Source organism: Aptenodytes patagonicus, chromosome 16 (assembly GCF_965638725.1).
Source record: "Aptenodytes patagonicus chromosome 16, bAptPat1.pri.cur, whole genome shotgun sequence".
NCBI classification, from domain to species: domain Eukaryota; kingdom Metazoa; phylum Chordata; class Aves; order Sphenisciformes; family Spheniscidae; genus Aptenodytes; species Aptenodytes patagonicus.
This window is the reverse complement of record NC_134964.1, coordinates 13,658,743-13,670,844: the sequence shown is the minus strand read 5'-3', so window position 1 is coordinate 13,670,844 and position 12,102 is coordinate 13,658,743. Positions and strand designations below refer to the sequence as shown.

Below are 12,102 nucleotides of genomic sequence, written 5' to 3'. Positions count from 1 at the left end.
TTGTAGGTTGGAAGGGTCTCTGGCAAGGCAGCGCTGTGCTAGCAGCAATAGAAATAACGAGCTGTGAGTCCTGGGTGCATTCAGGACGTCAGCAGCTGCAGGGCTGCAGCTCTGAACACGGGTAAACGTTCTTCTGCTGTCTCTACGTCAAAGCAAGCATTTTGTTAGCAGACAAGATCTAACAATTTGGGTAGCAAGAGCTGTTGGAAGAGCAGAGATCTTTGTTGTTGTTGTTGTTGTTTTTTTTTCATCTCAGGTGAGAGTTGGCACTAGCTTTGCTTTGAGATGTCCTGGAAGAGACCAGACCTGATATTTTGCAGTTTTCTCCTAAGAAGATAACCTCAAACACTCAACTCCGTTCCCAAATGGACCTAACCTGTCTGGCCTCCTGACGTCCCTTCCTCCCTGTTTTCTCTGTCTTTTTGTTGACATGTTTTAATTTTACCAGGGAGAGGTAAAAAGGTTGCACAGTTCATTGCAAATCCTTTGGTCATCTTCCTGCTGTTTGCTGCCACAACTCATTTTCCTGTGGTTGTATTTCTTTTTTTCTGGTTATACTAGAGTAAGGAAATAGAGTGTAGACTTGGTTCCTGGCATATTGCTACTCCACAGACAGCAGAGAGACTTCAGCATCCGACCAGAGAGAATAGTCACCTTTGCACTATGACAGTCACGTTCACACTGTGACAACAAGACGTTGATATTGCAGATTTGAACCAAGTGGAAAGCATTTTGGCAGGGATCAATCTGTATCCCTGCAAGACAGAAACCTTGGGAAAAAAATCCATTAAACTACTGCCATTTTGAAAAATCTTACTGCTTGGAAAGTGAGCGTTTTCTTATGCGTAACCTGAACGTCGTTAGCAGTGTTCTTGAGTTGTGGTGTGCAGGGATGGGGATGAGGAAATTCTAGGAAGAAAACAGGATTGCTTTCTCCAACAAGAGGTGGCTCAGAGGCTTGAAGAAATCATAGATGTCCTAGGTGAAGTAAAAATAGTAATACAGAATATAACTCTGGAGGAATACTTTTGAACTGCATGTTTTCTGCTAGATAGCTATTTCTTCTTGTGCGAAGACTGGTTGTCTGTGGTTGTGGTAAAGAGGCCTCAAAAAGAGTGATGAGAGCCTAACTGCAGAACCAAGTGCTTGGATTAATCCTAGTGATGGATAGCAGCACGTAAATAATTGTATACTTAACCTAGCATCCATTTACCAGCGCAGCAAGAAACAAATGCGTGCTATGAGCCTGAATTATTTTTCTGTGGCTGTTGTATAGGTGGGTCTCCAGTGTGAGCTTGGCAAGGCTTCCCGGCCGCTTTTCACTGTGTCCGTTTTGGCGACAGTCTATGAAGTGCCAAGGGATGTGCGTTGGTGGAATAGCAGGACACAAGGGATCACGTCCTCCCTTACCGCAGTTCCATGCAGTGGCCTGTTGCTAAAACAACAACATCCTTTTAAAAATGGATTTGAGAGCAAGAATACCATCATTTTATGGCTGCAGTGATTTGAAATAAGGATTACTATCCTTATGAATAGAAGATAAACTTATTTGCAATCAGAAAGCTATTTCGGCTGTCTTTTTCTTCTCTGAGAGCAGCATAACTTAGGATACAATCCTGTTTAGATTCCCTCAAAACATAAGCAAATACTTCCCTTACCGCTTCAGCTCAGCCAAGGCCATCCTGCATTCAAATATAGTCTGGACTTAGTATAACCATTATCATACAGCTGAGCAAATCCACTAGTCAAAATTGGGAAGACCTTATGTCAAGAAACTTCATAGTTTCAGGTCTGGTTTTGAGGATTAAGCTAACTTATGAAAAAGCGATATGTTCCAAAGTTAGTTTTGGTTTCTTCCAAATCCTTACTTCTCCAGTAATCTTTACTTCTGTGCTTCTTAGAGAAGTAGATGTTACAGTGGTTGATGATTAGAATTATGTATTAAGTTAGCAAAACCTTTAAAGGACGTTTAATTTATGTAAGGTGGATATTTCTGCGGCACATTTTAGGACAATTTTGAACACGTAACCTTGATGGTGATAGGGGCGTTACCGAATTTCAGAAGCAACATGAACCCCAGGCCTCTTTATTATAGCGGAACAGGGTGGTCTGAGTTAAATCTGTGCATAGCAAAATCACCAGCAAAACTCTTACATCTAAAGAGGCTCTTTTGCCTCCAGTTAGTTTTGAGTGATGTTTCTGCAAGGAATAGGGGCTTGGAGCTGTCAAAAATCTGTTTTTTTGGGATGAAACTCAAGACTCATGCAGTACATAGCTGAAGTACTCGATTTTTGAAGGCTGCTGGAGAAGACAGCTTGCTTTGACTCTTGTCAGACTTTTAGTTCATTTTAGTGTGTTGTTTCATTTACAGTACGCGTTTCCATGTGACTTGCGCTGAATGGAAATTCCCAGCATTTCTCAGGACATCCGTTTCTCCCCTGTCATGTTCCTTGTTCATCGGCTGAGCAAAAGCAAACCATCCTGTTTGCTTTCCAGGGGCAGGTTATGCTTCTGTATTTGTTGGATTTGTAGAAAATCCAGCTCTAGATGGTAGATTGACATCATTGGGACTATTCTTAGAAACCTACTGAGATAGAAATCAATAGACTGACGTTTAACAGTGATAAAAAAATGTTCTGTCACAGTGTGAAAACAGGAGGAAACTTCGTGTATAAAGTTTGCAAGTAGTAAGAATAGGAGCAGGTTTTGAGAAGAGGTGATTTTTCTGACAGGAGGTTGTAGTTAATTGTGTCATTTTCAGTGTTGGGCCACTTTAAAGACAAATGCTTTTCTAAGTTGTATAAATGTTGCTGTTAGAAAGGGAAAATCTTATGACACTGTATTATTGCCCTTGAAAGAGGGATAGTGTTTCAGGCATGTGAATAAAACAAAGCTAGAAGAATGATGACCACTGTAAATTCTTGGACCCAGTCCGAGAGCAGAGTTTATGCTGCGGTAACAGGACAAATGAGCGAGGGGCTGTATGACTGTTACCTGCAGGTACCTGCTCAGCTCCACCACCTACGCCTGTCCGCACAGCAGCAGGGGAGGACCTGGGGAGTGCAGACGAGCAGGGGGAGGTTTCAGGCATATGCACGTAGCTGGTAAGCGTTGGCGTCTCCCAGATCCTTGGCAGTCGTGAACTCAGTCTGGTTTTGCTCTGTGTAAGAAGGGAGATGCCATCAGGGATGGAGTCAGGAGAGGTCTTGGTGGTCGGTCAGGCGATGGCACGGTGTTGTGGCTGTGTGACAGGTTGTGTACTCGCAGAGGGTCCTGCCAGGAAACCTCCAGTTCCTCTGTGGTGGCAGACCTGCCTGCAGCCATATGCTTTGGTGGAGCCTTGCAGGACTTCTCAAGAGACAGGCATGAGATGCAGATTGCTCTGCCTCTCTGTTGGCTAACAATATTGTTAGTTTTAGCTTTGAACAGGTTTTTACGATGGGGGTGGTGAGACACTGGAACAGGTTGCCCAAAGAAGCTGTGGATGCCTCATCACTGGCAGTGTTCAAGGTCAGGCTGGATGGGGCTTTGAGCACCCTGATCTAGTGAAAGATGTCCCTGTCCATGGCAGAGGTGTTGGACTAGAAGATCTTTGAAGGTCCCTTCCAACCCAAACCATTCTGTGATTCTATAGCTATTCCTGTTGGTCATGCAAACGTCTGATCTTTCAGAACATTGTGGATGATGGACATGAAAGATGTGGAGGGGTGATAAGGTCTGTGGAAAACCAAAATGAGAGTCTATCATTTTCTACCTCTTTGGTTTTGTTCAATTCCTCCTTTGTTTCTGGGTCATGTATAAGGGTGAATTGAGCTCTTTGTCCTCTTTTAAGTGACTCTTCTGCAGTTCATTGGGCACATGTGCTGCAAGAGCCTGAGCTTAGAAACTCTTACTACAAGAAAGACATTGAGGTGTTGGAGTGCGTCCAAAGAAGAGCAATGATGCTGGTGAAGGGTCTAGAGCACAAGTCTTATGAGGAGCAGCTGAGGGAACTGGGGTTGTTTACTCTGGAGAAAAGGAGGCTGAGGGGAGACCTTATTGCGCTCTATAACTACCTGAAAGGAGGTTGTAGCGAGGTGGGGGTCGGTCTCTTCTCCTGAGCAACAAGTGATAGGACAAGGGGAAACAGCCTCAAGTTGTGCCAGGGGAGGTTTAGTTTGGATATTAGGAAAAATTTCTTCATTGAAAGGGTTGTCAAGTATTGGAACAGGCTGCCCAGGGAAGTGGTTGAGTCACCATCCCTTGAGGTATTTAATAAAGACAGGCAGATGTGGCACTTGGGGACGTGATTTAGTGGTGGACTTAGCAGTGTTATGTTAACGGTTGGACTCGATGATCTTAAAGGTCTTTTCTAACCTAAATGATTCTATGATTTTTCTTTCTGTTACCTACTCAACAGCCAACTCTTCCTCCTCTGCATGGTTTGTAGCACCAGTGCTGCTCAGCAGCAGGGTGCTGTGGTTCAGGGAAGAGGGAATGGACATCAGGCATGGTGTGTGTGGATGGACAAGTTTTTAGATGAGGATGAAATGTTACTGTCACCTGGCACTCTTTGAAACATCATGTTGTTGCTGTGTCAGTGCCCACCTCTATCTATACTTTTACTCTTGAAAGGAGCAAGCCATTCATTGCTTACCTTGTTGCAGTGTGCTCAGGATTTTTAAAACCAGATATTTTATTGTTTGTCTCCTTGTAGAACTGCAGCCTAGACCCTACTGTGCCATCTCTTTTTGGGTTACGTACCCAAGAAAGACCCATTGAGAGTGTTGAGCTCTGTACTGCAGCAATCCTCACTCCAACTAATTGTACCCAGGCTGGGCATCCTCGCTTTCCCTCTTCTCCACCGTTCATCAGTGATGAAAGGCCCAGTATCACTGACTGGGACTTCATGGAAATCTGCTGATGAATTGTCACCAAAAATGGTGATGTGTTGTTTATTTTAGGTGGTTAATGCAAAGCTTTGGATAATTGGTTTCATGCTGTTGGATTTTGTACAAGTTTGTTGTGTGGCGTTTATGTATAACAAATTAGGTGATTTTTAGAAAATGCAATGTGCATACAGATATTTACAGATTATTGTATTGCAGTGGGATAAAAACTGAAAGTATGTACCAGTAATTTAAAAGTAAAAGATATGATAGAGGAAATAGGTGGTCATCTCTAAGTGGAAATCACAAACAGTGAGTGGTCGGAGTTGTGCTGCAGAGCTCCACGTGCCGTCGGTCGGGTAACGCCAGCAGCAGCACCTGCCTCCTGCAGTGAGACCTCAAGGTAGAACTTAACCCAAATATATCTGTACCTGGCACTTGGCATCCAGCTGAGCTCGTCTGGGATGGCTGGCGTTGAGGAGCCTGAGCTGGGTACGGCTGGGTGTTTGCTGGCCACAAGCTTTCCTGTGCCTTCCAGACTGCAGGGTGTCTGTATTTCTTTTGAGGACATCCTTAATTCTGAGGTTTGTTGGGTTTATCAAGCTGGTTTTAGATGTATGTTGCCACGGTGATCTTAATAAAGGTCCTTTCCAACCTAAATGATTCTACTAGTGAGGTGGATGTTGGTCTCTTCTCCCAGGTAACAAGTGATAGGACAAGAGGAAACGGCCTCAAGTTGCACCAGGGGAGGTTTAGATTGGATATTAGGAAAAATTTCTTCATTGAAAGGGTTGTCAAGCATTGGAACAGGCTGCCCAGGGAAGTGGTTGAGTCATCATCCTTGGAGGTATTTAAAAGACGCGTAGACGTGGCGCTTAGGGACATGGTTTAGTGGTGGACTTGGCAGTGTTAAGTTAACGGTTGGACTTGATGATCTTAAAGGTCCTTTCCAACCTAAATGATTCTATGATTCTATGATCCTTGTAATATTTCATGCCCTGAAATTGCTGTAAAATGCTTTGACCTGTAACTAGTTTTTTCTCTTTGTTTTGGTCTTGGAGTTACCCAAAACACCTCTTTGTGTAAGGTAGAAGAATGCTGCAGAGCAGGATGGTGCCTTCTGGCTTTTCCCAGGAGGGCTGTGAGATGTTTGGGAATACGACACCCACTCTAGAGTGCAGGCAAAGGAAGGTTGTTGGAAGAATCCAGGTATCGTGCCAGCTTCGGATGGCTGGTGCCTCCTGGGATGAGCAGCAGTGAGTTGTTAAGACATCGCCCAGGCAGTGGGAAGCCCAGGGGGGATCAGTCACAGGCTCCTGGGAAGGTGGGGTGGAAGAGGCCCCATCTTGGTATGTTCTGGTGGATAGGACTGCAGGTTTCCTGCAGATGAACGGGAACAAGACAGGGTCTTTGCAGCCCAGTGGGAGGACTGGGAAGGGACATGTCCCTTTGTAGTCCCTGACCCTGCTGTTGCTCGAGCAGGTCATCTCGGCTTCAATGAAAAATACATAGCCAGTGGCTGGAGCGGTGACCAGGAGCACTTCCACCCTACTATTTATTTATTTTCTTTTTCCCCATGCTTTCTCAGTTGGCTGCAGAGCAAAGCTTTCTCTCACCTGGTCACCCCTCCGATGGGCTGAATTTTGCTCTGCTTGGCGACCCACTTGGCAGAAGGGGCACACAGCAGATCTCCTCCACCCTCGCTCAAGCCTGGTTATCTCCATTTGCTGTAAGGCTGAGGAGGGTCAGGAACCCTGTCAGCCCTCCTACGGTTGGGTTGTTACATAAAAGACATCCCAAGGTGCCCTTTCCCCTCCTCAGTGTCATCCACCCTGGGTCTGGTGGCATGCCCAGGCTGTGCCGAGGAGGTCAGGCCCCTTTGCCACCGTGGCTGAAGTGGAGCCTGCCAGCATGGATCTGTTTAAAGGAGTGGTTGTGCATGGAGGATGTTCAGGGCCCTGGTGTGGAGGTGCCCCGTAGCCCTGGCAGCTGATGCTGGTACTCCAGCTGTCACAGGAGGTGCTTTGGACACCTTGCTTTGGCAACTGACTTGGAATGAGACGGTGGAAGAGCTTGGGGTGAGAGCTGACTTCCATTTCTCCGTCTCTGCGTCCCTAACACAAGCCATGGTTTGCTAATGTTGTGAAATGTGTTTTCCTTTTCTTACAATATGTTTATCTTTTCCTGTTTATTTCCAGATGCTCTTAATATTTTGTTGCTGACAAAAAGTTTACTTTATGTTCGTTGTCTCCCAGGTAAACGCAAAGCGCTGAAGTTAAATTTTGCAAATCCACCTTTCAAGTCCACAGCAAGATTTACTCTAAACACTTCTGGAGTTCCTTTCCAAAATCCACACATGTGAGTATAAAGCCAAAGGCGCAACTAGTGGAACAACTTTGAAATTATTTAGCCAACACGCAGTATTGTTTTAATGCAGTTTGATTACTTCAGTTATTTGTAGGTTGCTCAAATCTGTCAGTTGGAGTAGAAGAATTTTTTTTTCCCCTCCCCCTTCCCCCACCCCATCCCCCCGGAATTAAAAAAAGGTTAAATTTGGGATCTTCCTGTTTTACACTGGAGCTACTGCCTTCCAGAATTGATTAAATTGAGATAAATTGTAGCTGCTAATGCAAGATACGCCTATAATGACGTTCCAGACCTATTCACTGTCATTTTCCTGTCTCTTTATTCAGTGCTTATTACTTTTCGTTAGAGAGAAGTTCTTGTTTCTGTGTTACTTGTGAAAGACGTAACTGTGATAGATTCCGCCCCCTGCCCCCCTCCCCACCCCAGCACTAAAATCAACAAAGATTGGGTACTGTCATTATACCAACATGGAGATATCGGGGAGTTACGTGGTGATTAGCTCACACTGAGTTTTCTAGATAGCTACAGGATATCCCTATCCAAAGTTTGAGTGCAATTGTGGCACAGAGCTGTTCCTGATGCTAGTAAATAACAGTAGTACATCGTCACAGAAAATACTAGCTTTGTATCCTCAGATCCACCAATCTAGATTGATGGGTGACGCACCCACAGCCTGTACGTGTGGCAGAACGCAGCTAGATGTCCCCAGTTTTTCCTCTCTAAGTTCCCCGGCAGGTCTCGAGAGTTTTGTCAGTGGCAAGTCTCAGGAGCTGCCCCTGCAGCTTCCCCCGCTGCCTGGACTCTCCAGGGTGTCCCTGGTTGTAGGCTGCTTCTGCTTGGCTCTGCATGTCGCTGTCTCTCTCTTTGAGCTCAGTGCCTTCCGCTTCCCCAGGATACACCCTCTGGGATCTGTTCCTATTTCTGGTAGCTTCCTTATGCTGGGGATTTTCAAGCAAGCCTTTATCGAGTTAGAAACATGTTTCTGACGAGTTATCAACGGTAATTACAATATCTAGAAATTTTATAGAGTAGTTTAGGTGATTCTTCTTACCATCCCAAATGACCTTTCCAGCAAGTCCTCTCCTCTCCTTCTCTCTGTTTTCCTCTCTGAAATAGAGTATTCTCACTGGTTATAGAGCTAGCATTTATATATTCGCTTTTTGTGTCTCTCCCTCAGCATCATCAAACCCTTGTAAAAATTTTCTGTAGAACCCCATCTGGGACTCTTTCCTCTCTCAAACCTCCCCATGTCCATTAAATGAAGGACTTAGTCTCAGCTAGTGAGTTCCCACTGTCAGCCATCTATTGGGATTTGACTTTTCTGTGTTTATCCACACAGATTTCTGTCTCGGATTCACTGGAAGTCACAGTGGCTCCTGTCTAGCACAGAAGAGCTTCCGTTGTTAGTCAGTGACATCTTAAGTTTCATGTTTGTGCAAGTGACTGTCAACATTGTCCATTAAGAAGGTGCTGCTCTGTCTCCGTGGGAGTTGCAGTTGTTGGCAGGGGTTGGATCCTGGGCTGGTTAATAATGTAACTGGTTCTGAGGGCTTGGAAGTGTTTTGGGTTGGATATGATAGTCATTCAAGTGTCAAAAATGATGGTGATGTGTCTGCGCTAAAGCTTTCTTGGGATGCTACAAGCTGTAATAGCCATTTCTATTTGAAAGAGGTAGATGCTGTTGGTTGGATTGCTTTCTCTGTGTTGAGGCTGACTAAGCTTGGATACAGCTAATTCATCCTCACGTCCTTTGTGTTGTCTGTAGCGGATGCTGTTCCTCAAAAGCAACGTTCACATCTCTTGGTTGCACGCTTCTCTCAAGTGTTTGTCTTGCAGCTGGTGCATCACGGTGATGTCTCTGCATCTCCCGCCTGCTTCCCAGAGAGGCTGGAATGTCTTTTCCTCTGTTGTCTAGAAACGTTTCTAGACTTCAGACTTTAATTGGATATTCCAGACCTCCTGGCCCAGATGCGTTCCCGATGCAAGGTGTGTTTCGGTTCACTGAATTACTTTTCTTCCCCAGCCTGATGAAGCAGAGTGGCCTCGGCGCCCTCCCGAGATGAGCGCTGGCTCGACGCTGCTGGGGATTTCCCTGTGCAGACCCTGTTGGTCCTGATGGGTGGATCTGAAGATACAGAGAGGTCAATTTCTCACACGAAATTTGGGTTTCTGTGACTTGGATCCACCGATCCGGAGGTGTCCCGTTGCTTCTGCCTCCAGGAGGGCAGAGGGTCCTCTCGTCAAATGCCCGTTGCCTGCGCCAAGCTCTTGCTGGGGCACAAGAGGAGGCAGCCAGCAGCGTCCTGCAGCTGCTATGAGATGTAAATTGTCTATTAGCTGTGTTTTGCTTGATTAACAGGTTTTGGTCGGGGAACTGATCAGGCTGGATTGGTGGATGTTCAGGTAAGAGTGTGGTTTCTTGCTATGTAGACAGAAAGCAAAGGAGCAAATGGGGCTCCTTGTGCCTGTGCGTGTGTTAGGAGGGAGGAAACCTCGGCGTAAACTGCATCACTGGAGCAAAAACACCGCTGCTGAGGAGGAAAGGCATGTTGTGCCAGAGGTGGCCTTGGAAATTTCAGGATATTGGGTGTAGCCATGCTCCTCCTCAGTGCCAAGGCTCCATACCCTGGTAAAATGGGTACGGACCCCGTGTACCCCATCAAGGTGTGATTTGGCTTTCTTTTTAGGGTTTGTTTCTCAGTCTGAGAGGTCTTGGGAGTGTTGGAAAAGAAGTTGGGGAGTGTGGAGGAAACCATTTTGGGAATCACTGTAAGCCAGGGGTGGAGTAAATCTTCTTTGGGCAGGGGTGATGCACACGTGGGCTGGAGGGGACTCAGTGTGGTTTCCACAGGGAGGTTTCCCAGGTGATCCGTGCACGATTTCTGACTCCATTCATTCATGCTATTTCCTTGGTTTTAACGGCATGTTATCTGGAAGAACAATTTCAAAGGCCGTGGAATCCCAATTGCGAAACGTGACGTTATTAAGACTCTGACCAGTGCTTCCCAGTTGCTTTACATCCCATGGCACAGAATACCCTCTGTAGCTTGGTGAGCATCACGCCTGCTGTGCCTCTGCCCGGAGGCTGTTCCCAGAGCTTTGCTGCTCTCATGGGTAGAGGCTTTTTGTTAGTATATAGGCTGTGCCCTGGAATACTATTTCCAGGGAGAGAGAGCATAGATTAAACACTACTGAATATAGAAATTCGGGACATGGGATTCCAAATCTTTCTTCTGTCCCACCTTGTGTTTTCTTTCCCGTCTGCGGTGGTTTTGAGCCACGTCTTACGGTTTGGGTCTCAGGTTGGGGCTGCATCCTTCCAGGATGTATGAGTGTGCTACCGGGGGTGCGCAGGGAGCACAGGAGGTGGGTGCCAGGGCAGGATACAGAGCAACACATAGGAACGCGAGACCACGTGTGGGAGCAGGAGGAGCTGGTGAGTGGTCTGGACCTCTGAGCTTTGCTGTGCCGTCTCCATGATGGCCTTGGAGCTGAGAGCTGGTGAGGACTGCAGTGGCCGAGTGGCAGCGGGTGGCATGGCCCTGCTGCTCCTGCCCCATCCCTCCCCAACGCACGGCACCCTGAGCCCCTGCCCAGGACACCTCCATTCTTCACTCTTCCCAGTCCATCTGCTACCAGCTGTGTTGGGATGTCTTGAAGGAGGTCACCTTTGTCACAGATGACCAGGAAACCAAGCGAGGCGGAGACTAGCAGAGCAGAGGCTACAACTGCTCAGACTGGAGCCAGTGGCAAAACCCCTTACGTCTCCAGCGCTGCTAGGATTTTGCCCTAAATATTTTCTGAATTAGAACATGTGTTAAAATCAGGGGGCCTTGAAGTGGCTTTTAAATAGGAGACTGACTCAGGGTGGCTTTGAATGAGATTAGAAACTGGAGGTACTTTTCTAGTTGCTAGAATTTGGGCTATGGCTCCCTGAAATCTGCCCTCCTGGTGATGCTGAGGGCTGAGACATCCCTTATTGCAACTAAAAGGCGCTGTTAATGGCTTTCCTGCACAGATCCTGTGGGGCAGGTGGGCAGAGCCCCGGTATGATGTTTTGAGCAACAGGGAGCGAGGCAGGGGGTTGGAAGGAAGGTCCGTGCTGGTTCTGAGGCGGCTGTGACTGATGGAGCTACGGAGGACGTGCATCTTGTTCAGTTCAGCCATGACTGCTACCAACAAATCTACTTTGTAAGTGCAGAGAGAGGTTTTGTCTAGTTATGGCATACTACCCTGCCTGTCCATAGGGTATCTAGCACAGTGATATACATAATTTTACACGTGACCTATACAGGGTAAAGGCAGAATAGACCCTGAATTACAGAGAGTAGTTGCGGAGTAAAATTCTTACTTGAAAGGATGCAGTCTAGAGAAGATGTAAGTGTTGTACTGACAGCTGATGCCCCAGTCCAGGGAAGTGTATGATCCTGCTTGTGCCTGGTCAAAGTCAGCAAGGCTTGTGTGTGTGATTGCCGTGCTCTGCAGGCTGGCTAACAGTGGAGACTATGGAGAACTGTCAGTTGAGACCACTGTTCTCATTAGTTCAGACTACTTCTGACTGAGACCAGATTAACAAATCTGTTAATTTGTTTTCTCTGCAGCAGACATTGCAGAGGCTGGAGAACACAAGCCATGGTTAGGGTGAGCTCTTAAACTTCCGACCCATTGTTTTTCAATTGCTATTTCCAACCAACTGTGTCCAAGTAGGATTTAGGTCACAAACAAAATTAGATTACTCAATTATCTATGTGTAAGCTCTATAAGAGCTACTTGCAGCTGGTGGCCTTTGCTGAAAGGAGGTTCAAATAACACTAACACGGGAATGATGTGGTGAGATGTGCCTCTATAACTGTGCACGGCAGGTTTG

At 46.4% G+C, this 12,102-nt stretch overlaps 1 protein-coding gene across 2 annotated transcripts in view; it reads left to right on the top strand.

The window, feature by feature from the left end:
- The window catches only part of MAP2K4 (mitogen-activated protein kinase kinase 4), a 104,534-nt gene that overhangs the window by 31,556 nt on the left and 60,876 nt on the right, over nucleotides 1-12,102 (top strand). For both annotated transcript variants that reach the window (XM_076353505.1, XM_076353504.1), the window contains exon 2: nucleotides 7,124-7,226. In XM_076353505.1, the coding sequence (XP_076209620.1) occupies nucleotides 7,124-7,226 (103 nt within the window). The remainder of the gene's footprint in view (nucleotides 1-7,123; nucleotides 7,227-12,102) is intronic.